The 25,039-nt window shown below is 51.7% G+C and overlaps 3 protein-coding genes across 7 annotated transcripts; 1 reads left to right on the top strand and 2 right to left on the bottom strand.

The window, feature by feature from the left end:
• Nucleotides 1–6,229: 6,229 nt before the first annotated feature.
• On the top strand, nt 6,230–9,481 carry RARRES2 (retinoic acid receptor responder 2). Of its 3 annotated transcripts, none has more exons than XM_045578617.1 (5): nt 6,230–6,349; nt 7,188–7,384; nt 7,626–7,730; nt 8,589–8,684; nt 9,287–9,481. In XM_045578617.1, exons 2-5 carry the CDS (start codon nt 7,211–7,213, stop codon nt 9,464–9,466), a joined length of 555 nt encoding a protein of 184 aa, XP_045434573.1. In that variant the 5' UTR covers nt 6,230–6,349; nt 7,188–7,210; the 3' UTR covers nt 9,467–9,481. The 3 variants fall into 3 exon arrangements, with proteins under 3 accessions (XP_045434573.1, XP_045434572.1, XP_036285728.1); XM_045578616.1 differs by having other exon boundaries at nt 6,230–6,344; XM_036429835.2 differs by lacking the exon at nt 6,230–6,349 and adding an exon at nt 8,985–9,106 and having other exon boundaries at nt 9,287–9,395.
• Nucleotides 9,482–9,596: 115 nt separating this feature from the next.
• Nucleotides 9,597–14,463, bottom strand: LRRC61 (leucine rich repeat containing 61). 2 transcript variants are annotated; one of them, XM_036429829.2, is made up of 2 exons: nt 14,269–14,463; nt 9,597–11,031 (listed from the first exon to the last, which is right to left on the bottom strand). In XM_036429829.2, the coding sequence occupies exon 2, from the start codon at nt 10,969–10,971 to the stop codon at nt 10,192–10,194; it is 780 nt and encodes a 259-aa protein (XP_036285722.1). In that variant the 5' UTR covers nt 10,972–11,031; nt 14,269–14,463; the 3' UTR covers nt 9,597–10,191. The 2 variants fall into 2 exon arrangements, with proteins under 2 accessions (XP_036285722.1, XP_036285724.1); XM_036429831.2 differs by lacking the exon at nt 14,269–14,463 and adding an exon at nt 13,858–14,001.
• Nucleotides 14,464–20,078: 5,615 nt separating this feature from the next.
• Nucleotides 20,079–24,821, bottom strand: ATP6V0E2 (ATPase H+ transporting V0 subunit e2). Of its 2 annotated transcripts, none has more exons than XM_045578618.1 (4): nt 24,614–24,821; nt 22,844–22,891; nt 20,605–20,718; nt 20,079–20,227 (listed from the first exon to the last, which is right to left on the bottom strand). In XM_045578618.1, the coding sequence occupies exons 1-3, from the start codon at nt 24,715–24,717 to the stop codon at nt 20,625–20,627; spliced, it is 246 nt and encodes an 81-aa protein (XP_045434574.1). In that variant the 5' UTR covers nt 24,718–24,821; the 3' UTR covers nt 20,079–20,227; nt 20,605–20,624. The 2 variants fall into 2 exon arrangements, with proteins under 2 accessions (XP_045434574.1, XP_045434575.1); XM_045578619.1 differs by having other exon boundaries at nt 20,079–20,222; nt 20,599–20,718.
• Nucleotides 24,822–25,039: the final 218 nt, after the last annotated feature.

Consider the following 25,039-nt stretch of genomic DNA (forward strand, 5'->3'; position numbering starts at 1 on the left):
TTGTCTCCCAGGCCCCATGGGAGGCTGGGACCCTAACCTGGGTGGACACCTGCCTCCCAACTGCAATACTACCTCCTGCCATAAAGATATGAGAAGTGTGTTCTTCCTCTGGATAAAGGCAGTCAACAAACACCCCATTCCCAGGTGAATCTAGGATGAACTCTGTGACAAATGGTCAGGTCCTCTCCCCGGAGGACTGGAGAACATGTGTGTAACAGATTGCACCTGCTGGGCTGTGTAACAGGTGAGATTTCTTCCTGTCTTTGCAATCTCCTGGTGGACTTCCTGTGATGTGCATCTCATTCTGGTGTGATGATTATTCAATAATAAAATTGTGGGTTTTGTTTGTTTGTTTTTCTCTTCTATGTTTGTGGGGAGCTTTCTTGGTTGGGTAGGCAATTTTTGGGTTTTAATCCTATTTTCCCAACATAATCTCCCCATCCCAAAATTCTTAGTGAAATACATCTGCAGTCCCTGTTGCCATATAACATTCACAGGTTCTAAGGATTAGAACACAGACAAGCCCACCACCCACTCCTGCCCCGTCATCTTCAAGCCCCCTCCTACTTGGTCTTATGGTACTTAGCAGTTATCACCTACTTGAAATTATTTAGGCATTTATTCATTTAGATGTCTTTTGTCTAGTTGACTACCACAACCTAAGTCACACGAAGGCAGGGGTCATCCTATCTTTTTAACCACCATCTAGCCAGGCCCTGGAAAGGTGTCAGCCCGTGGTGGGTCCCCAGTGTTTGTGGACCAAATGAGTGAGGAGCTTGACCCCGTGGTTAAGTGAATTTGGTGAGACCACACGAAGCTGCCTAAGAAGCAGCCTGAGCCCAAGTGTCCACCTCATACTCTCTCCTTCGGCTACTGCTGCTGGAGCCGGTGTTGGGAGCCCCACAGAACTGCTAGTTCATGTCAGTGTGTGAACGAGGTGAAGAGCAAGAAACAAAAGAAAAAATTTTTTTTCATTTTTTCATTAAGGGATTATATGTGTGCATATCTTACCATTGTCTTCCCCCCACACACTCCCATACATGCCCCCACCCCCCAGAGTTTTGCGTCCATTGGTTATGCTTATATACATGCACACAAGTCTTTCGGATGATCTCTTATCTCCCCCACCTCTCCCTAATCTTCCCGCTATAATTTGACATTCTGCTTGATGCCTTACTGTCTCTGTATCTTCAAAAGAAAAAAAAATTTTTTTAATATATATTTTATTGATTTTTTTACAGAGAGGAAGGGAGAGGGAGAAGGATAGAGAGTTAGAAACATCAATGAGAAAGAAACATCCATCAGCTGCCTCCTGCACACCCCCTACTGGGGATGTGCCCACAACCAAGGTACATGCCCTTGACCTGAATCGAACCTGGGACCTTTCAGCCTGCAGGCCAATGCTCTATCCACTGAGCCAAACAGGTTTCGGCTCAAAAGGAAATCTGAGTCTATAGCTCTCCCATTTGAAGGACTCATTGTTGGAGGCAGTGCCTTAAACATATTCTTTCACCTGGAACCCTATTCCAGAATCACTGGAAGGCAGGATCCTTTAGGGAACCCGTGGCTCCTCCGGGAGAGGAGGGTGCTCCCCTCCCTGGCAATGACGTTTACCACCCATGGTGGTTTGGTCTTAGGAGCAGACATGGCGAGAAAACGCTGGAACAAATCCTCCTGGTGTCTCAGTCAGGAAAGAAAGTGCTTGACTTTACCTAGAAATCTACATGTATACCCTTTTAAGGTTAAGTCCCATCTATTATTACAATGCTATGTCTTATTCAACTCCAGACTGGGATCAAATTATATCTTTTCAACTTAATTAAAAAGATGAATTTAGAAGCCAGTGTGTAACTGTTCATGGTTTAAAATTTACTAAACAGCCGAGACCGGTTTGGCTCAATGGATAGAGCGTCGGCTTGGGGACTGAAGGGACCCAGGTTCGATTCAGGTCAAGGGCATGTACCTTGGTTGCAGGCATATCCCCAGTAGGGGGTGTGCAAGAGGCAGCTGATCGATGACTCTCTCTCATCGATGTTTCTAGCTCTCTATCTCTCTCCCTTCCTCTCTGTACAAAATCAATTAAAAATAAAATTAAAATTAAAAAAAAATTTTTAAAGTTTTATAAAATCTACTAAACACCAAGCTTGATTTGGAAACAAGGGAATTCTAGACCGAATCTCTGCCGTCCAAGTAGTTTAGCAGAAGCAGGTATATTTTCAAGTGTCTTGTTTCCTGTGAGTGGCGTGGGCTGTTGTTGCGAAGCCATCAGTCCACGTTCACCACCAACAAAAACGCTGTCTCTAACCTTGGCTCGTTCCTACCCAGACTCCTCTCCAGTAAAACCGCTTGATGCCTTGGAGGAATCAGAGTGTGAACCTGGCCTTGCTCGGTGCCTTCTAACAGGTTTAAGACCAAACCTGGGTCACAGTTAAATTTGTTTGCCTTCAGAGTTGGCCAGAGAAGTCTCAATATTCCCAGGATTGGTTAACTTCCAATGTATTACAAATGAGTTTTCTCTTCACAGTATTTATGGTTTATTTTGCGGATGTCATTCTAAATTCCAACAATATAGCATGTTGACTACATAATAACAGTCTATAGCAGAACTACATCCAATAAATAATATACTAAGTAAAATTAAAATTTTTTGAAGCTTGAAAAATGTTTCATTTCCTAAGCATCTAAACTGCCCTCACTGCCAAAACCGGTTTGACTCAGTGGATAGAGCGTTGGCTTGCGGACTGAAAGGTCCTGGGTTCAATTCCGGTCAAGGGCATGTACCTTGGTTGTGGGCACATCCCCAGTAGGGTGTGTGCAAGAGGCAGCTGATGGATGTTTCTTTCTCATTGATATTTCTAACTCTCTATCCCTCTCTCGTAAAAAATCAATAAAATATATTTAAAAACAAAAAACAAACAACAACAACAAAAAACCTGCCCTCAGTGCCTTCTTCCACTGGCAGAGGTGCCTCTCATTATCCAAGCCTGTGCTGGTTCCCAGCTCTCACAAGCATGCATTTAGGTGTAAAACCGCTGCAACAAGTTGGCATGACTTACCAGTCAGATGCAGTAAAGAGAAGTTCTTAGGGTTAAGCCAGAAGTCAAAAAATGTTCACAGGTGACCACAAGTATGTAAGAAAAATAATTCCACAGCCTCGGGGAATTCCTAAGTTTCAAGGACCTAGCTCCCGTTCACTGTTTCCCTCTAGTGGTAAGTCTTTGAGTGAGATTTGAGGAGCTCGTGGGTCTGCGAGACTTTCAGCTCAGTTATTTGCCTCCTAGTCACTTTGATTTGGGAAAATATTTTTCACTCATGAAAGTGACTTCTTAAATGTATTTAATAAATTGAAAGTGCCTTTGGTTAGTTTGCTGAATTTCCTTGAAAGAGCACAAATTCTAAAATGTAAATATTACATTATGCTATTGTTAAGGTGCATCTGTTACCAGGCGGGGTCTGGGCCTGGAGTGGGTCTGCCTCGGGCCCACTGTCAGTGTGTGGGTTTTTGACTTCGTGTAGACAAGATTTCCCAGCATGGTCCAGGTGATGTAGAGAGTGTGTTTATAAAGTTGGGGACAGTGGAACAAAGGAAGGGCTTAAGATAGAAAAAGCGATGGGAGAGAGCCTAGGCTGGGCTGCTTTGGCTCTCTAAGAAATAAAAGCCACAGTTAAAGAAATGAGCTCACTGGGAAGCCAGAGAAAAAGGGGGCCTTAGAGACAGGTTCAGGGGGTAAGCCCAGGACAAGTTGCCACTGCCCACTGCTCCCCTAGTTGCAAGTATCCTGGGATCGCTGAGAGTTTAGGAGAAAAACAGCAGAGATACAAGGTGTGGGTGTGCTTTAGTGAGCGCAAACAGTGAGTCCTTTGTCTTGAGGCTTTTTATATTTTTTGGCTGGATGGAATTCCAATGGGAGTCTCAGGGGAGGACCTTAAAATAATATTTATTAGCGTTTCAGGTGTGTCCTTTAAAAAGTTAATTAATTGCCGAAACCGGTTTGGCTCAGCGGTAGAGCGTCGGTCTGCGGACTGAAAGGTCCCGGGTTTGATTCCGGTCAAGGGCATGTACATTGGTTGCGGGCACATCCTCGGTAAGGGATGTGCAAGAGGCAGCTGGTCAATGTTTCTCTCTCATCGATATTTCTAGCTCTCTATCTCTCTCCCTTTCTCTCTAAAAAATCAATAAAATAATTCTTTAAAAAAATAATAAATAAATAAATAATAAAAAGTTAATTAATCAAAATGTGTGTACAGAGCCCTGGCCAGTGTGGCTCTGTGGGTTGGAACATCATCCTGCACTCCAAAAAGGGGCCAGTTCAATTCCAGATCCATGTTCTCTCCCCCTTCCTCTCCCTAAAATCAACTTCTTAAAAAAAAAAAAAAAGGGCATATATTGCCGAAACCGGTTTGGCTCAGTGGATAGAGCATCTGCCTGCAGACTGAAAGATCCCAGGCTCGATTCCAGTCAAGGGCATGTACCTTGGTTGCAGGCACATCCCCAGTACGGGGTGTGCAAGAGGCAGATGATGGATGATTCTCTCTCATCAATGTTTCTAATTCTCTATCCCTCTCTCTTCCTCTCTGTAAAAAATCAACTCTCTCTCTCTCTCTCTCTCTCTCTCTCTCTCTCTCTCTCTCTCTATATATATATATATATATATATATATATATATATATATATATATATATATATATTTTAATGGCCATATAGAGTGATCAGGGGTTATTTTCTCTTAGTTTAATTTTAAAGAATGTCATCAATTGAAGAAGGACCAGAACCTAGGACCTGATGTCCCAGGATGGTCTGGAATGGGAAAACCATTTGTTCCTAAGTGTCCTTGGTTAGAGAATAGAAAACCTTGTGATTCCTTAGCAGACTGTAAATTGCTCAAATACCGTAGTTTGGCCTTATTTAATTATTTTGGGGTTTTCACGTTATTATTTAATTATTTTGTCTCGGTTTTCCTTATTCCACTTCTCTAGGAACCTCCCTAGCTTCTTACTATCCTGCTTCACACCTATTGAAATCCAAATTTCAGTTTCTGCCACACTAAAACGTCAAAAATGGCATCCTGATCTTGTTACCTTTTTTGAAGGTAAATAATAGGATTTAAACATTTATTCTCAATAAGGCAAAAAATTTTTGGCTTAATATTAGTCATCTTAACCATGTTCGTTTTGCTCATAAAGCACCTGATCAGTGTGTCACACAGACAAAAACTTGGCTTTTCATAGCACCAGGTCTTCAGAGAGGATCTCCTGTGTGTGTGTGTGTGTATACGTGTCAGGACTGCCAGTACAAAGGACCACACACTGAGAGGCTTCAGCTACAGAAATGTAGCTGATACACAAAGTGTCCCCTTGGGAGTTCAACCGACCGGCAGTTTGACCACTTACTATGACATGTGCTGACCACCAGGGGGCAGTGCGAAATGACCACCAGATGGCAGCCACTAGGGATCCTACCTGTGCATGAATTTTGTGCACCAGGCCTCCAGTATGTGTGTGCATATGTGTGTGTTTGAGTGTGTGTGTGTGTGTGTGTGTGTGTGTGTGTGTGTATGCTTTAGAGCAGTGTTTCCCAAACTTCTCTCATGATGAGAATCACCTGGTGGAGTTGTTAAAATACAGATTCCTGAATCCCAGCTAAGTTTACAATTTTACCTATATGTTCCCAGAAATTCTAGTTTAGCACTTCTTAGTTGGGATTCAGGAATCTGTAGTTTAACAACTCTACCAGGTGACTCTCATCATGAGAGAAGTTTGGGAAACACTGCTTTAGAGCATTGGGGGGGCGAGGGAGGGGGGGAGGGGGGGAGATTGAATGATTTCTGATTCCTCAGGGCCTCATCTGGTTTGAGGATGTCTGTATTTCTAGGGAGAATGTCCTGAAATGAGTGTCACTCAAAGGGGCCTAAGAAAAGGGCAGCCCTACCTGGAGGCAGGGTGCGGGGCAGAGCAGTCCCATACCCTGAGGAGAAGAGGGAGGAGAGTCCTCCGTGCCAAGACCTTCTAGAGCTTGGGCTCCTGGGCCTCACCTCACTCCTTCCCAGGCTCCCTGGACACCCTGCTCCCCGCCCCGCCTGGGTGAGCGGCCCGGGTCAGGATCACGGACCCAAGGGCAGCGGAAGGGTGGGACGGAAGGAGAGGCCCCGGCGGGGGTACTGCCCCGGAGGCCAGTCCTAACGGGGTGGGCGGAGCTGGGGACTGGAGGAAGCCCCGTAGTGGGAGGGGGAGGAGATGGAGGGAGGGAGGGCGAGAGGCGGGCCAAGGGTTCTGGGAAAAGGCTGACAGCTCCGAGTCACCGCGGCGGCAAGTTAGAACAGACTCCGCCGAGCACCAAAAAGGAGGTGAGGAGGGAGAGCTGCCTGGGGCAGCTGATGAATGAGGGTGCGAGAGAGGGGTGGAGAGGAGAGGGGCAGGAGGAGGGAATCCTCCAAGGGCCAAGCTTGTCAACTTGTCCGGAGCCCTTGCTTTAAGGAACACGCTGAGGCTGAGGGAGGGGTGATGTGGAAGGCTCAGAAAAAGGACCAGGGAGCGTCTGTCTGAAGAAAGCCAAGGGTGGGGCCCCGGCCAGACCCCCTTCTCGGCTTAGGGGCAGGGCCCATGGCCACCGCCAGCCCCAGTGCAGGGAGGGGTGAGCATCCTCCTGGGTCCCACCCTGGTTTTGGCTCTCCAAGTGTTTACATCCTTCCAGAAATGTTCAGCCTCCTTTCTGAGCCCTCTTCCCCTGCAGTTATACGGGAGGGGGGGAGGGGGGGAGATGAGGACCGGAGGCTGGCACCTGGGAGCCAGTAGACCCAGGGTGGGGAGAGAAAGCTGAGGGACTCTAGGGGCAACTAGGGCAGTGGGAACAGAGAACTGGCAGGAACGTGGGGGGGGGGGGGGGGGAAGAGAAGGGAGGGAGGGAGGAAGGGAGGAGCAACAGGAGTATTTCCCTGGCTGTTGGCCTAGGACAAAAGCCTACTCAGCATCTACCCAGGACAGGGCCAAACCCAGGCTGAGCTGGATCCAGGGAACAGGGCAGGCAGAGCAGGGGAATACCAGGGTAATCCAGGCAAAGGGCCACATCCTGTCCTGTCCCTCTACCTTTGCCCTCTGCGAGGCATGCCCCCCTGCCCGACCCCCCATGCAGGGCCAGGGGGTGGTGGCTCTCTGGCTGGTATGAGGAGCTGAGAGCATGCCCTTTGCAGGACCAGGTGACTGAGGCGAAGCCATGTGGCAGCTGCTGATGCTGCTGGCCCTGTGGCTGGGCACAGTGGGCTTGGGCAGGGCCGAGCTCACAGCAGCCCAGCAGCAGGGCCTGCAGGTGGCCCTGGAGGACTTCCATAAGCACCCGCGTGTGCAGTGGGCCTTCCAGAAGACCAGTGTGGACATTGCCATGGACAAGGTTAGCAGCACGACCCCTGGGAGGAAGGGGGTTAGGGCCTCACCCCAAGAGACCCAGCTGCTAAAGTGCTTGGGTTCTGTGAGCACCCAGCTCCCTGGAGAAAGGCCACTACGCCAGCCACCAGCTGGGTGGGTTGTGCTGTTTCACTGTGGGGAGAAGGGACGGGTCACATTCCAGGAATTGCTCTGCTTGCTCAACTGGCTGCTGGCCTTCCTCTGTCTGTCTGTCTGTCTGTCGGCAGCCCTCCCCGGCAGGGACCTTTGTGAGGCTGGAATTTACGCTCCAGCAGACAGGCTGCGTGAAGAAGGACTGGAAGAGAACTGAGTGCAAGGTCAAGCCCAATGGGGTGAGTGGAGATGTGCACATGTGTGTGCACACGTGTGTGACGGGGCACTCGCTCAGGTGCAGGTGTATGTAGTTGGGTTTAGTTGTAGGTCCAGCTAGAAGCCTGAGGTTGGTGACCCCTCTGTGGAGCCTGTGGCTGTAACACTGGGGTGGCTGGGTCTAAGGAAGCAGGAGGGAGAGGTAGACTGGCATGGAGGGCGACTTCATCCGAGTTCCTCTCCCCAGCTTCAGATCACTGGCAGAAGCCCAGGGTGTGGGTTGGTCTGGCCCCAGAGCTGGTGAATTCCGTCTTCTGTGAATCTTCAAGCTGAGACGGCCCAGCTGAGTCTGATCCATGACAGGGCTTGACTGTAATCAACCATCTTGGGGGCAAAACCTGCTATTGGGGAAATCCCTGGGCTGGGAATGCAAGCATCCCGCTTCTAGACTCAGCTCTGCCAAGCACCCACCCTGTGGCTTTGCAACTCTGAACTGAAGGCCTCAGCTCCATCATCTGGTAAAGGAGGGGCCAGGTTATACCAGGCATCTGTGCCAGAATCCTTGTCTTCAAATAAAACCTTACAAGAAAATCCAAATAAATATAATAGATGGCAGGAGAGTGGGTCTGGCGAGAGTCACTTGGGGAGGACTCCTGCCTACATCCGCCAAAGTCCCGTAGTTTTGAAAATTGCAGGATGGTTTGACTTCCGACATTTCCAACCCAAGGGTGGACTGCGCCTGAAACCAGCTGGTCTGCGGGACTCTTGCCCCTTTGCTCTGGGGCCTGGAAAGGACCTCATTGCAGGCAGCACCCAGCCTCCACCCTCATGAGGCCACAGGCCGTCCCTCACCCCTTTCTTCTCCCTGCCCCTCCCCCCAGAGGAAGCGGAAATGCCTGGCCTGCATCAAGCTGAGCCCTGAGTTTAAGGTCCTGGAGCGGATGGTCCACTGCCCCACAGAGATGCAGTCTCGACAGGTAGGAGTGGGCAGAGGAAGAAGCAGAGAGGTTGGGGTGGCTGGGCCTGTGGGCGAGGTTGAGAGGAAGAAGTCTGGATGGAGTCAGGACAGGGAGTGGAGGGGTGGAGCGGGGTGAGGAGGGATGAGAAGGATGAAGAGGAGCGAGGATGAGAAGAAAGGTGAGGAACGTCAAGGAGAATGGGGAAGGGGGGAAGGAGGATGAGGGGGTATGCCTTAGGGGCTGTGAAGGTGGTCTGGACAGAGGCAGACAACCCTGCTGGTCACTGCTCCCGGGCCTGAGCAATGCTGGCCCTGGCAGGGGCCCACGGAGCAACAGGAGGCCCAGTGCAGCAGGATCGAGCAGGGGCGCGAAGGAAGATACTACTTCCCGGGACAATTTGCCTTTCTCCAACATCCTGCCTCCGGCTGAGGCCCTGACTGGTAGGCAGCCAGGAGGGTGGGAGGACAGTGGAGCAGGGACACCCTGGGTGGGGGCTGGGTGGAAGAGAGGGCTGGTGCTGGTGCTGGGCTGCAGGAGGAAGGAAGGAAGGAACTCCTTAAGCTGGGACCAGCACCAAAACAGCCTTCCTCAAACCCAGATGTTGTTTTGCTTTCCTGTAGAATCCAGTCTTGTTTTCTGGACAGCTGTGGAATGTAACAAGTGAGTCAGCACTCCCCAGTGCCCAGGGAAGAACATCTGATGAACCCCAAATCAATAAAAATGTCCTCACAGCTGTGTTCTCTCCTCCTCTTGCTTTGTGCACTCTTCTCCCTTCCGCTGAGTGGTGGGGTGGTGAGTGAGAGAGGCAGGACACCCAGAATGGGGGAGGGGCTTGTGTGTGCTCCTCTTCCCACAGGAGCCCAGAGGCGGCAGGGATCATCTTTCAGGAACTCATGCCCAAGTGAAATGACAGGCATTGATGCAACAGAATTAAAACAGAAATATTTAATAGGGTTTAGAATGGGCAGTGGAGGCTGCCTGGAGACTCAGGACTGGTGGGCAGGGCAGAGGGTCATGTGGGTAGGCAAATCTGGGAAGGGGTAAATGCCAGCTTCCATGCTCTATGCTCTGCTCATATCTATTTCCAGGACCAGAGCGATGGGGGGCACTCCATCCCTTCCTTTGGCACCTTTAACCTTTAAAGCAACAGCTTTCGTCCACCAGTGTAAGGCCTGAGCAGCCAGGAGTGGCAGACAGGGGCCAGCAGCCTCCTCCCCAGGCGTATGGCAGAGGTGGCAGGACAGCCGGGCGATGCCAGCTGCTAACGGAGGGTCCTCCCACCTGCTTGAAGCAGTGGGGAAGTACCTCCCCGAAGAACAGGGAGATTTTCTTGAGGTAGGAGCGGGAAGGAGGGGGTCACTCTTAGGAACAGGGATAAATGAATAGCCCAGTTTGCAGGGACAGTGACCAGCGTGATGAAACAGTGAAGACAAGTGCAGAGGCAGGAGGAGAGATGTGGGCGGCTAGGTCACACTGTGCCAACCCCACGGCCTTGTGCCACGCTGTCCAGGGCCATGGGGCACGGTTAGAAGACAAAGGATGAAGTGGTACCCGCAGGACTGAGTACCTGCTCGGCCCGGGCCAGGCAGTCACCAGCCTGGCGGTCCAGGTCTCTGCACTCCTGCACAGTGTCCTGGAACTGCCGGCAGGCCTCCTCCAGGATGGAACTGCTCCGGGGTGGCCAGGACTCCCAGTACCCTGGCTCCACCCAGGGCTGGGCCTCCGTGATGCAGGGGCCTGGGCTGGAGCTGGGCTGCAAGGAGCAGTCCAGGTCCCGACACAGCTGGTAAAACTCACTGCCACGCCCGCTCACACGCTCACTATCTATGACCTTCAGGCCTGGCAGCAGCTCTCGGACCACCGCCCAGTAGGAGGGACTGGCACAGAGAGGGTTGCTGAGCCGGGCCAAAGGGTCCCGGAGCCGCAGGTACTCCAGGCCCCGGAGCCCCGCCAGACACTGCAGCTGGCTTGGGGTGGCCAGCAGGTTGCCTGCAACATTGAGACTCTGCAGGTTCTCGCAGGCGGCCAGTGGCTCCAGCCCTGTCAGCCGATTGTTGGCAACATTGAGGACTGCCAGCTGGCGCAAGGAGGCCAGGGGGCCCAGGTGGGTGAGCGCGTTGCCAGAAAGGTCCAGCCACTCGAGAGCCAGGCACTCGCCCAGGCAGCCGAGGTCCACCAGCCCCAAGCCCTGTAGCTTCAGCAGCAGGATGGACTCCAGGGCAAACTCGCCTGAGCAAGACTTGAGCATCTGGGAGGTGATGCGCACCCCTTCGGCCTCTCCCGGCTTCTCACCCTGAGGCTCCATCAGTCCAAGTCAGTCCAGGGGGTCTAGGCCTTGACAATCTGGGGGTCAGCTGGCTGTTCACTGAGGAAAGATAGTTAAACAGTAAGCAGAACTCTCCTAACCACCCCTGTGACCCTGGAGCAGGTGACAGCATCAAATGCCACCCACCCTCTGCTACCAGGGCCAGAAACCCCGGTGACCCAACAAGACCAAGACGCCGGAGTACCACCGGCCCCCTGAGGGAGGTGGGCCAGGCCCAGACCTTACTAAGAAGACCCGACTCAGCTGGTGAGCCATGCTGGACGGCATGCAGGCCCAGTGTTACCAATTCTCCCTATTTTCCACATCTGCACCGGATAGCAAAATCTCATAATGTTATTTTTCCCATAACCACTCATGACCTCTCGTTATTAGTTTGGAGATTATTCTTTTTACCCATTTAAGTATATTTTTTTAATAGATAATGGTCACCACCATCACCAGTCTCCTTTGTTCCCTCCCCGGGAGAGCCTTGCATTTGTGAACATAGACAGGAGCACCTGGGCCTGGCTTTATTCACTCAAAAATGTTCCTGATGTCAGAGTGCAGAATCTTGGAGGGAAGGAGGGGGAAGGCAGGTGGGTGGGAGGTAATCAACCAAGTACCTTGTATGCCTATATGCATGACCCATGGACACATGGGGCGGTGAGGGCTTGGGGGTAGAAGGCAGACTGGAGGGACTCAATGGGGGGGAAGAAGAGGGACCTATATAGTACTTTCAACAATAAAGAATTAAAAGAAAAATAATTTTAAAAATGTTCCTGATGCACCTTTTTAAAATGTAAATCCAAAATGGTTTCTAGATTATGAGGGCCAATTTGTAACCTCTGGTCCTTCAGAGGACCAGCCTTCAGTCCCAGACACAAAACTAAGGTAGGAGGAAGAAAAGGATGGTAAGCCTGGGATGAGAGGCAACCCTGCCAGACCTCCACTTTCCCTCCTCCACTCCCCGCCACTGCTCTCCAAATACACTCACCACCCGCCCAAACTAGTTTTTTACTCTGGTGTCCACAGAACAGCATCCATAACTGTTCCAGCTGCAAACATGACGTCATTTCCAAAGAAAGCAAGGGGGCTGGAGAGGTGGGGACCATCCTGGAGGGAGGGGCAGGGTGGCACCAAAGTTGGCTCCAGAAAGGCAGGGCAGGGGCATTTCAGGTCCTCAGTGGCCGAGGGACAGCAGCAGCCCAGGTGCCAGTGCAGAACAAGCACGAGGGAGGCGGCCGTGGGGAGGGTCCTGCCGCCCACAGAGGGGTCAAGGTTCCAGCAGAGAAAACAAGAAGGGACCTCTGCTCCAAATGGCAGTCTCCCAACTCTGCAGACTTTGGTCAGGCCCAGGCTATGCAGAGTGATGCCTGCGAAGAACTATGGAACCATTCACTCCTGCTGACAAAACCTGGGCCTCCGCAGAGTGTCGGCAGTCCCAAGTCTGCATTTCCATCATCAAGGCCATTTTATATTTCCCCCTCTCCAAGGAAACCAGGCTCAGCGCTCCTTCCATACCTCTGCCAGGTAGCTGGGAAGGCTACTAACAGTGTTTACCCTCCCAGTCCCCTGAGAAGGGGGTCCCTGCACCTCTATCTAGCTCTCCTCTGGTCTGCAACTCCCCAGCAAGTTCTCATTTTGATCTCATTTCTTTCCAAAAGTGACTGGAGGCATCTACTAAGAAGTCAGATTCACCCTACACAAAGTGTAGCAGGGGTCCTCAAACTTTTTAAAGTGGGGGCCAGATCACGGTCCCTCAGAGAGCTGGAGGGCCGGACTATATGAACTACTAATTCCTACTGTAACACCTCGGCTGCGCTCACTGGCCAAAAAACCTGGAGGGCCGGATCAGACTCCTCTGTGGGCCGCATGTGGCCCGCGGGCCGTAGTTTGAAGACGCCTGGTAGAGGATCTGCTGAGTTTTGTCAACAGGCAGCGGGGTAGTCCCTTGTGCCTCTGATTAAAACTGCTCTTGGCCAGAGCCTGCCATAAACGCACTAGTGAGACAGGACCTCACTGAGGGCAGTGGAGCGATGCAGAGGGACGAGGGTCTAGAACAGTAAAAAACATGCATGGATCTGGTCAGGTGACTGGATTCAGGGACTTCCTTCTCAAACACTCGGGACACAGAAGATGCAACAGGCTAGGGGGCAAGACCTTGTTTGAGGTGAGCATGTGGCACTGGACTTAGGAGACATTTGATGCTCAAGCTGAAGGCATGACCTACACAGGTGCCTGTTGAGAGCGTGTGGCACAGCAGGCCAGGCTTTTTGGGACACAGACCTCTTCCATTATCTGTAGGCCTCTGCAGGAATTTCCATATCCTCCCCGATTCTCCCCAGACACACATTAAAGGTGAAAGTGGTCACTATTCATGTGGTATAAACTGGAAAGGTCAAGGGCAGAAGTCAGAACATCAACCTTTATGAGGCTGAATGAGGATATGGCTGAGCAGCCAGAGGGAGAAATCATAACTTTCAAGGTGAGGATGACCAACACTGTTCAGACACCACACTGGCCTCAGGGGCATTCTCAGACAGAGGTGAGCCACAGCAGCCTGTGATGGTGAGGGCACCAGAGATGGCAGGGTTGCCTCTGCAGGTGACAAGCCCACTGAAGAGGCTCCTGTGAGACTCGGCCCAGGGAGGAGTGTGGGCAATGCCATACTGAGAGGCTCCTTCCAGCGGGAAGAGGCTCAGAAGGAGTAAGAGGCAATGGCCTCATGCCCATCATGCAAGAACTCAGTCACCGCCACATCACATGGCTGAATCCTCCTGGAGGTGGACACTGTGGAGGGGCTAAATAACGGTGCGAATGAGATGCAAGACGCTATCCTAGTCCCAGAAAAAGTCCTCGAGGATGTCAGAACCGGAGGGGGCTTACCTCAGTTCTTATTTTATGATTGAAGAAACAGAAACCCAGAGTGGTAACGTGATGGTCAGTGGAGAGCGGGAGACTAGAGCGGGCACTGAGCCTCCAGAAGCCATCTGCAGGCTTCCTCACTACTGGGAGCACAGAACCAGATACTGAAACCAGGCCTGCAAGTGCCCTGCCCTCACTGAAGATGGTAGGGAAAAGGAAAGATGCTTTTAGGGACTGGGTAAACGTACACAGCAGGGTGAATGACGGACACGGGCCGCTGTGCTGTACACTCTGGCCTCCCCTGGCGTGTTTTGGGCACCGGGCAGGAGAGGCCCACGCCGGCCTAGGAGGGGGGCAAGCTGCCTCCGCCCCTCCCCCGCCTCAGCATCCACTTCGTTGAGGGGGGACCACAACGCCCTAACCCCGGCTTACCTAGGGCCAGGGGCTCGGGACTTGGCCAGCCGCCCGCAAAGACCAGGCTGGTGAAGCTGGGAGGCCGGGCGCAGCTCCAGCGGCCAGTAGCGAGGAGCTGCCCCCCTCGCCCACCACCCGGGCAGCCGCAGAAGCCACCGGAAGGGCCCGGCAGAGCCTAAGGAGACTTAGACTTCCGGGACGCGCAAGGGGCTACTTCCGGGAGCGATGGCCGGCTCCCTCCCCCGCCCGCGGTGGGTACGTCTTCCCGGCTGACGGCCAGCACGTAGTGCGCAGGCGCGGGAGACCCCGCGGCCGGAAGCGGAGAGGGTGCACCGCCTCCTCGCCGGAAGTCACGCCCTGCTCTCAGGGTTACCCAGGTTCCTCCCAACTCGTTCACCTCCGCTAGTTATTGTTGTGGCCCTGAAGGACGCAGTCAGAGCGTTCCTGGCTGATGGAGACCGAGTCTTCCTCCTCACTAACCGACCTCCACGGCCCCTTCCGCTCGGGCTCTGCGCGGGAGGCTGCCCGAGTGCGGACCTGGCTCTGCGCACGCGCAGGCAGAAGTGACCCACATGTGGGGGTTCTTCCGAGCCTGAGGGCTCAGCCAGCCTCTCAGCCAACCCACCCAGAGTGTCTGGGGACAAGTTCCCGCTAAGCGGTGACACCCTAGAGTAGGGGTGTCGAACTCAATCAGAGAAGGGGCCAAAATCTAAAATCCAGCCTAAATCGCGGGCCGAATGGTTTACTGAACAGTCATAAACTGTCATTGTGATGGAAACGCAGCGGAGTGCAGTGATGACAGCGCGGTGCGGGCCACATTGCAAGGCCTGGCAGGACGGATTTGGCCCGCGGGCCTTGTGTTTGACACATGTGCTAGAGGCTGGAAGCTCGTCTTGCACCTCCCCACTAGGAACCATCCAGCGGCCCCTTTGGGCAGAGAGTGCTGCTCTCTCCCACGTCGGTCCCACCTGGGCACAGAAGTGCCCAACTCACTGATGAACAAAAACAGATCCAGAGAAAGAGAAGCAGCGATCAGACTCTCAAACCTCAGAGGGAAAATAGGGGAGGGTGGGGGTAAAGAGAAGAGATCAACCAAAGGACTTGTGTGCATGCATATGGGCCTAGCCAGTGGCCATGGACAACAAGAAGGTGGGGGCATATTTAGGGAGGGGTTTGGGATGGGAATGGGGGGATAAGGACAATTATGTGAGACCATAATCAAATAAATTAATTTTAAAAAAAATAAGTGTCCAACTCTTGTCTCGCGGCCACGCAAAACTTCTTTCCACCTGCGGAGTCAGACAACTTCAGGGGCTGCGGCTAGGGCACCGTGGGTCTCAGGGCAGTCTGGGGGTGGGGGGGGGCGGGGAGTAGGTTTGTTCTGTCTCCCTGCAGCTCTCCTCTGATCTCAGGCAAATCAACTCCATGTCCAATTCTTCAGCTTGAGCTCAAACTAGGACCCCTGCAACAAAAGTATTCATCCTGACACTTTATCAAAGCTATCTTAAATCTTATTTGATTCTGTCCAATGCCTCAGAGATGGAGATATTGATTTCTCTGTTATACAGATAAGGACACAGATTTAGTTGCACAGCATGTTAAAGTAGGAGATGGAAGGAGCCACAAATTATTTTAAAGTTGTATTGATACATATATAAGTCTCAGAGCTGGTCTCTGCAGTGTTAATCCAGAGGCACTCTAGAACCAGGGGTGATTTAATTGCAAGACTAGGAGACATTATAAAAGATATGAGAATTCAGTAAGGTATCTGGGTTTAATATTAATATATAGAAATCAAAATCTTGGGGGGGGAGGGCATGTATGGGTGTGGGGGGGGGCAATAGAAAGATACGTACCTTAATTTAAAAAAACTACTTAAATTATAAAAATAAAAAGGAACATTTTCATCTCAAAAAAAATCTTCCATATATGCAAACAGTCATTTAGAAATAGAAAGGAAGGGAAGATTACATTTTACTAGCAATAAAAAATATTAAACATTATGGGAAAAGCTTAAGAAATGTACAATATCAACATATATAAAAAAAAAAACCACAAGAAAGTTTAAACATCATTAATGCTACACATACAAAAAAAAAAAAAACCTGAACAAATAAAAAGGCATATCAGCCCTAACTGGTATGGCTTAGTGGATAGAGAGTAGGCCTGTGGGCTGAAGGGTCCCCAGTTCCATTTTGGTCAAGGGTACATGCCCAGATTGCATATTGAAGCTTAGAAAGATTAAGAAACTTCCACCCAACTATAATCAGTGGAGCTAGGATTTGAACCCAGGCGGACCCAGTCCTCAGTTCTGTACTCTCAACCTTAAAGCTGAGCTGAGCTGCTCAGGCAAGGTAAACAGCCCCAGATCCGGAGGCTGGGCAGAAAGACTGAAGAGATATGCTATATACATTTGCCGAATCAGTTCCTGTGAACCAGGAGCACGGCTGTTGCAGCTGGTATCACAACCGATCAAGGTTGCAGCCTCTGCAGTGATCCATCTGGTCTGGCACCCCGGCTGCGGAGACACAGAATGGGCAGATAAAGAAAACCACCATCTCCATGTCTCCCGGGTCTTTGTCAGTAGGGAGGAAAAGCTGTGCTGCCATCATGGCCCTTGATCCTGAGGTTAGGGAGCTGAGCTGGGGGTTCTGGAAATATCCATCCCAACCATGCCCACCACCCTTTTTCAGGGAAGATCCCTTCAGGGGGAGCTCAAGGCTCTCTTGGGCAAGGCGTGACGCCAGAGCGTCCTCCCTCACCTGGCCTCCAGTGAGCCTCCAGCTTATCCCTGGACCACATGGTTCAGGAATTAGTCTGTTCAGACACCTAATCATCCCCTAAAGCTTGGGTGCTCCCGTCTCCCAAGAGTGTGGACCAAGTCAGAAGCTCCAGGCCTGTTGGGGAAGGCTCACAGGGCACCCTGGCTCTCATATGCCAGCTTCCATCAAGGCTTCTCAACCTCTTTTGCAATGGCTCTTGGTCGATAAACTGATTAAATTTTTATCAATTACTTGAGGGGTCAAATCTAGGGTAGTGGCTCCCCATATTGGGGGGAGGAGGGGACCTGGACCTTCAGGAAACATTTTTAAATGGCTAGAAAACTATATGGTTGTCACATCTGGGAGCAGGGAGAGGGGTTCTATTGGCATTTGGTGAGTAGAGGTCAGGGTGCTACTAAGCATCCTACAAGTCACAGAATTATCCAGCACAAAGCTGGGAAATCCTGTCTAGAGGGTTTCAGTAGCATAAGAACCCTTGGGACCCTTGAGTCCCAACTCTAATCCAGCAGGATCTAGAGTGGGCCTAGGAATCTGCATTTTCAAACAGTCCGTGTAAGTGGACCATATTCCACCCTGAGAAATGCCATCTCCTGATTCCAAAACTCTGATCCCTGGAACTGTGCCAGCCTGGCAACCATCAGGAGCACTTATTAAAAGTCTGGGATTCTTGCTCCATCCCTGGAGATTCTGTTGTAATGTATCTGGTCCAGTATACTATGGGTTTGTTTTGTTCTGAGTGATCCTTATGCAGATTTGTTAATATGCAGTGTGGTCACGTCAGTTTTTCTCACTCTTCTGATAGTGGTTATCAAGTGACTTTGTTCTTGGAAACTCCAAAATAATAAACAAAGGTCACTTCCAGGCGATTGAGGAGCAACCATAACCAGCCCCATGGATTTCACATACACACACACCCTCATATTTCCATTGTTATGAATGAATGATTCTATTTCTGTTCAAAGCAACTACAGTTCCAGGGGCCTTGCTTTAGGAGCTTCCTCAGGGCTGTGATGCTGTAGCATGCAGTCATCTGCATGTACCTCCCCTCCCCATTGAGAATCGGGGCTGCTGGGTATCCCTAGGACCGGTTGGAACTTGTCAGATCTACCAGGATGTTGAGGTAGGAAAGGCCAAACAGGATGGTTGGAAAGCCTGGCATCAGAGCATCAAGTTAGTAAGGCACCTTAGCTCTTTGCCCTTTGTTTTCCCCAAGCAGTGGCCGGCACCTGGTAGGTATCAGTTGTGGTTATGAAATACGCTTGAAGGAAATTTCACCCAGGCTGTGGAATCATCCTGAGAACTATCCCTGCTCCCTGCTAACAGGTTACTAAAGCCCCAGAACCTGTAAAATCATGCTCCTCTGGGTGGCCAGGTATAAACTGGTCTCTGGAGGCTTCCCTCCTGCGTTGGGGTGCTGCCCCCTGCTGGCCATCTGTGTGTCTTACCTCACAGCCTGTCTTCTCCAGAGTCCAGCATCCAGAGCAGGCTGGATCCATCCTGGCTTCCTCCTCTCCCACTGCCAACACGCTGGTCATCTCAGCTACTAAGTAGACCTTCAGTCTGCCCACTCGTCCTTACCACTGCTCACCTGGGCCCCTGTCACCAGGCTCCTGTCCATTATGCACCTTGTAGAGATTATCCCAGAAATCAAATTGGCTTTCTCTGTGGCCTTTGCATTGCCCTTTGGGTTCATCCAAGCTCCTCAGCATGGTCAGGCCTTCACAGTCTGGTCCCTCCTCTATGCACCTCCCCACCCTAAATTTCTTAGCTGTCTTGAAGTGATAGTTTCTTCTGCTTGCTGTTGTCTTGCCCCATGCAGGACATCCTCACCCAGGATAGGTGCACAGCAGGCACATTTGGTCCCTAAGGTATTTTGAAATGAGCAGGCTACACTCCAGAAAGGTTGAGAACCTGTTTTATTGAGCAGCCCGAGAACTGTTCCCTCGGCATTCAGGGGCACAGATGAGTGGTGGTCAAAGTTCCACGTGAGCAAGTCTTCCACATTTTCCTCCTGCCAGGCCTGGTTCTGGCAGAATCCAGACCGGCTGCACTTTCCTTCAGGTCTCAGGAAAATGTAGCTCCGTGTCCACATCTCAGAGCTGCAGCTCCAAGCCACTTCGAGCCCTCTTTCCTGTCCCCACCCTCTGAGGACATGGAAATCAGGTGGGCAGGGAAAGGGTGGCCAGCAAACTTGGCCTCAGCCAAGACTCTGCCACCAAACAGTGATTTCTCATCCATCACTCGTGAGTCACTAGATATAGATTGGATTTTCTGTACAACCCACACACAATACCCCCACTCCAGGAGGGCCACAGGGGTCAGGGCAGGAAGGGAGTCTGAAAGGGGCCTGTAGGATGTCAAGGGGAGGCCCAGCCTGAGCTCTGAGCAACAGGCCATGCCCAGATCAAGAAATCCAGGTGAGACCTCACCCTCTACCACAGGTCCAAAAACAATGCCCACTATTGGGAGGAAGGCCAATCAAATAAATAGTCAATAAATACATGAAATTGGCTTCTTCCTCCCGGGAGGACATGTGGCAGAGAGGAGATCCTGATTGGCTCTGAGGCTGAGGGCAAATGTTTGAGATCTCGGCCTCAGCTCTCCTGAGAGTGAGGGCATGGGCCGGGGTCCCAGGATCCCACTGGTCTGTTGCCTGCTCAGCCAGTCAGAGCCGACGCCCTTCCCTCCCTCACCATCCCAGCCTGACCTCAAAGCCCACAGCTCTGCCCAAACTTTGCCTACACCTGTCTCTCTTCCCCCTCCGCAGCTCGGGTGACCTAGAGGCTGCTGTGAGGGGCTCTGAAGTCTGCCCTCACTGCATCCGAATGAGTGGAGTCCAATCTGGGGGCAGGAGGTGCCTCATTTCTGAGCCTCTGGGGAGGGAGGGGCGCTTATGCACAGCGTGGGATCTGTGCATAAGTGCCCCTCCCTCCCCAGAGGCTCAGGTACAGGGGGAGAACAGAACAAGATATTCTGCGGAGGTACAACTTTCTGAGCGGGCCACTTAAGTGACTCTACAACTATAAAGAATGCTAAACATACAAGTTTCAATCTGGACCCAAACTACTCTGGTGTTTTGGGTGTCAATGATTTTCCCATTACTTCAACCCAGAGGGATCACGACACAGCTGTGGGGGTGGAACAAAGGGGCCTCCGGGGAGAGTTGAGCCAAGGTGATCCGGAGAGCCGGGTACCTGAAAAGCACATCACATGAAAGGGTCACCCCCTCCCTCCCACCCCTCCCTGCCTCTGCCCCAGTCACTCAGCTTATCCCAACTGCCTCTGGCCAGTTATTGCCTCAATGCTCCTGGGCCCCAGGCCTTTCTCTCGGGACAGGTTCTGTATCCCCAGCCATGCCCCCTGGGCCCTCTGAGGAAGCACCTAGAGGACTGTGGTTTGCCATCCATCTGGTGCCCAGCACAGTGCCAGGCAGGCAGAGAGTAGGTGCTCACCACTTTTTTTTTTGTCTGATAAATGAACATCTGAATCCAAACGTAAACTCTTAAAACGGTCCTGCCTGTTCTCGTCCTCCACGCCCGGTGCCCCCTAACCACTGCCCGAGCCCTGGTACCTGGGCTGATGCCGCAGCCGTCACTCCCACAGGAAGCGCACATACCAGATGGTCTCGTTCTTCAGCTGTGGCCCAAACAGCGGGTTCAGCTGGGCCAGGATGGCGATGAGCCAGCTGCCGGGGACAGCACATGGAGGGTGAGCTGGGGCACAGCAGGAACCTCCCAGGAACGTCTCCTACGAGGCTTGTGGTCACATGACCCACCCAATCACCAGCTGTTGGGTCTGTGAGGGGCCCACAGAGCCACCCACACTCCAGCCGGCAGGGAGGCTGGGTCTGGGGTTCGTGGATTTTGGTTTAGATTCGGTTTGACTTGTAGATTTATTAGGTCTCTGAGTTGAGGCTGGACTCTGGGATGAGGGAAGAGGTAAGACAGCCTCCTGGGCACTTCGGGAGTGATTACCAGATATGCCCCAATCCATCCCTGGTGTGGGCTACCCCAGTCTGCACCTGGGGGCAGGACAGGGCTGTTCTGATGGGAGGCATGTCAGAATTACCCCCTTTTAAGAACAACATGAGGAAGTGATGATCAGAATGCCCCACTCCCAAACCTGCTGGGGATGGGACAGGGCCTGTCCCTCAGGCCAGCGAGCTTTCCGGCAACCACAGGTGGCACAGATGGGGCCGAGGGTGTCAGGCCCCATCATCATGACGTCGTTTGCCCAAAGACCCTGGAGGTGCACCACTTCACATGCCTCCAATGCTGGTACCAATGGGGCTCAGTCTGGTTTTGCAGGCAGGATCTAGCTCTTTCACCTCTGAATCCCCACGGCAGCCAGTCACCTGCCTTTCAGAAATGGGTGCCCGCTTATCATTGGCATTACCCCAAGTTTATGTTTTGTAAATAGAATTTCTAAGCATATCATTTGCTTAAGTTGCCCCACCTTTCCGCCCATGTGCACCTGATCTGCAGCCCAGGTTACCTTCCCCTATGCTGATTTGGTGTTTGCAATTACCCACACCCTGTCTATGTTCTGTCGCCCATGTGCCCAGGCACTATCCTCTGTCCTGGTCTCTGAGCCTTCAAACCTCAACGCCCACAGGCCCTCCCTAGGAGAGACAAGGACATCTGTCCGGCCCTAAAAGACCAAGAAACAGCACAGAGAAAGGGACTTAGAGATGCCCTGTCCAGGGAGAATTCTGGAAAACCATATGCCTCATGTATTTAAACTAACCTCTGAAAGTCAGCATTATTTTTCAACAACTTTTATTTATTTTTTTTGTTAATAGGAAGTAGAAATATTAAAAATTATATAAAGTGAAATTAGAATTGACTAATAGGAATAACTAGCTCATTAGACAAAACAGGTTTTAACTATGTAACAGGCACCAGATCTGAAATCAATCATGCACATTTTTTAAAATGTGGGTATTAACCTTTGCATTTGAAAAATTTGGCAGTCCTAAGAAATATCCTAGTTACTTTAAAAAAGAACCAGTTAATTTTTAAAGAATCAGCATTTAATCATGCTACCTGTCCTACCCTGAACACCCAACCACACCAGTCTTAACCCCAAAAATAGTGTATGAGACCCGGGAAGGTGGGAAGCCACAGAGGCCTCAGATGGGCTTGACTGACAATGAAACAGGCCTCCCTAACACCAGAACATTGACTTACTCCTCACTCTGGCAGCCAGGATGATTTAAACATGAAGCAAAGAAGCACTAAAGGATTGGAGATGGATGGATTGGTAGGGAAGGGGCTATCATGAATAGCGGTTTTAGAAATAGACCATCTAGGCGCTGAGGACCTGGAAATTGATTCCCTTGAACTGTCCAGGTTCTCACATCCCTCAGAATGCTCTTCTGTGTTCCCAGGGCCCCCTTTCCAAGTTTGGAGACTGCATATGGTGGCATTATAAATTCGGATTCCAGAGTGCAGACCTTGAGCACTGGGATTTAGTGGGTCTCGGTGAAGCCCTCAGAGCCATATTTCACAGTTTCTCCAGGTGATTCTGATGCCAAGTTGGGCGTAAAAAGCACTGAACTGGACCAACTCACTCGTTTCACACATGAGAAAGCCGCAGCCTGTGGACATTACAAAGCTTGTCCAGGTGACACATTTAGACCCAGAACCGGAGTTCATGATGTCCAGCCTATTGCTCTCCTTGCCATTCCAAACCACCTCCTTTCCTGTGTGTTACAGATCCAGGCTTTCACTACAGGGACAGAAGGGAGGGTTGGGGGAGGGGAAGAGAAAGGCACTGGCTGATTTTGAGCTGGGGAGAGAGGTACTTACAAGAGGTAACAGCAGACAGCAGTGGCTACCAGCATGGTGATGATCACTCTGCAATGGAAGAGGGCGTCAGGTCAGGGCCAAGTATGGATCCACTGTCCTCAGATGGCCTGCCAGGGCCAGAGAAGGAGCTCCTGGTATCAGCCCCTTTTCCATTGGTCCTCCCATGTCACCTGAACACCGACCAGAGGCTGAGTCCTTCTCAGATGAAAAATGAAAATGCTAAGAGTCGCCTCATGGGGAGGCTGATCTTGACCATATCCAAGTCACCTTATGATTCCTTCCCTTCCTCTCCTTTCTCTGTCATCCAATATGTCTCCATCTTAATGCAACCATGTTGGGACTGGACACTCACGGAGCTCATTTGCAGTAGCCCACGGTGGAGGAGTCTCTGCAATTCAAAATTCATTGGGCAAGCGGAAGGAACACTGAAGACTAGAAGGCAGGACAAGAAGCAAGGAAACTGTGCGACGCTGAGGCAGACTGAGTGGCTCTGAGAGCACAGGGGTGGCCACCTTGTGTCCACTCAGACCACTGGAGACAGAAGCTTATAATGCAGCGGGGGGAGACTCCTGTCAGAAGGAAGATCTCACCGAGGTTAGCAGGAGAGGTGCAATGCTAAGAAGCTGTGGGTCCTCAGCCCTGCAGATCTTGGAAAACAGAGGCAACATCCATGTGTCCAAAACTCCAGCCAGAGCTAAACTGAATCCAAACCAGACCCTATGACCTCTGACCCAAAGCACTTGAAGTCCGCACCAGAGAAATTAGCACCTGATCCATTCTTTTAACATTACCAAGCACAGTCTGGGAATGGGGTCTACGGTGGCCAAGCAGCCCATCCGGAGCATGAAGGAACGTGTAATGAGGGGGAGACAGTGCCTTATAACCGACAACAACATGAAGCAGAAACTGGTGAATGGTATAACAGGCACCGAAATCTGCTCTGGGACCTCCACAGGCCAATGATACTGAGCAAAACATTCAATACGTAATACAGGGATGCATCGTTAGGAGTTTTATAAGCGTTATTTTCTGTGATCCTCACAGCAACTTTAAAAGGCAGCCATGGCCCTGGCCAGGTGGCTTCAGTGTTAGAGCACCCTCCCATACACCTCCAGGCTGCTGGTTGGATTCCCCTCAGGGCACATATCTAAGATGCGGGTTCAGTCCCCCCATGGGGGCGATAGGGGAGGCAATCAATCTATGTTTCCCACATCATCTCTCTCTCTCTCTCTCTCCCTCTCTCTCTCTCTCTCTCTCTCTCTCTCTCTCTCTCTCTCTCTCCCCATAGGAACGGTAGGGGAGGCAATCAATCCATGTTTCTCACATTCTCCTCTCTCTCTCTCTCTCTCTCTCTCTCTCTCTCTCTCTCTCTCTCTCTCTCGTGTGTGTGTGTGTGTGTGTGTGTGTGTGTGTGTGTGTGTATGGAAATATGTCCTCGGGTAAGGATTTAAAAAAAAAAAAGAAAAGGTTGTCATCCGTCATCATCATCCCCATTTTTCCTATGAAGGGAGGCTTGAGCGGTAACATTCGCTCAAGGTCACAGCCGGTGCTAGCCACAGCGTGAGTGGCCAAAGGGGGTGACCCTCCAGCACCTCCCGCGACAGCTGGCTCTCCGCCTTCCTACCGACGATCCTCTCTGCCCCTCCCCACGCTGCACCGGGGCCAAGCGCAGGCCCAGGAGGAGGAGCGGGATCCGCGGTCCTCGGGCCGCAGCTCGCACACTCGCCCCGGGAGGGGTCCGCAGGGCGGCCGGGCCCGCGCGTCCCTTACCCGCGGTTGGGTCCTTTGGGCACGAACCAGGGCCCGGCGATGCCGATGAGGCCCCAGAACGTGGTGAAGATGATGACCGGGAGGGCGAAGGAGTGAGCCGTCATGGCGGGGCGCGGGACGCCCGGATCGGGGTGCTGGGTCGGCTGCAGATGCTCCCGGGTCCGGGCGGCTTAGTGGGCGTCCAAGCATGCGCACCAGGACCGGCCGCCGGCGGGAGCGCACGGGCAGGCCCAGCTGCGCAGGCGCGCGCGCATCCTTAGGGAGAGGGGCTGGGGAGATGGATGGGCTAAGGGCGGGCTTTCCCAGCAGCCAGATCTTAGCCTTGATCAGCTTCTCCAGTTCCTAGTTCTGGCTAAAATAATTTATAGGCCAGAGGCCTGCGTCTAAATGTTTGATTCAGAGGAAAACAGTGAGAATCAATCGTGG

Source organism: Pipistrellus kuhlii, unplaced genomic scaffold (genome assembly GCF_014108245.1).
Source record: "Pipistrellus kuhlii isolate mPipKuh1 unplaced genomic scaffold, mPipKuh1.p scaffold_m20_p_10, whole genome shotgun sequence".
Classification (NCBI taxonomy): domain Eukaryota; kingdom Metazoa; phylum Chordata; class Mammalia; order Chiroptera; family Vespertilionidae; genus Pipistrellus; species Pipistrellus kuhlii.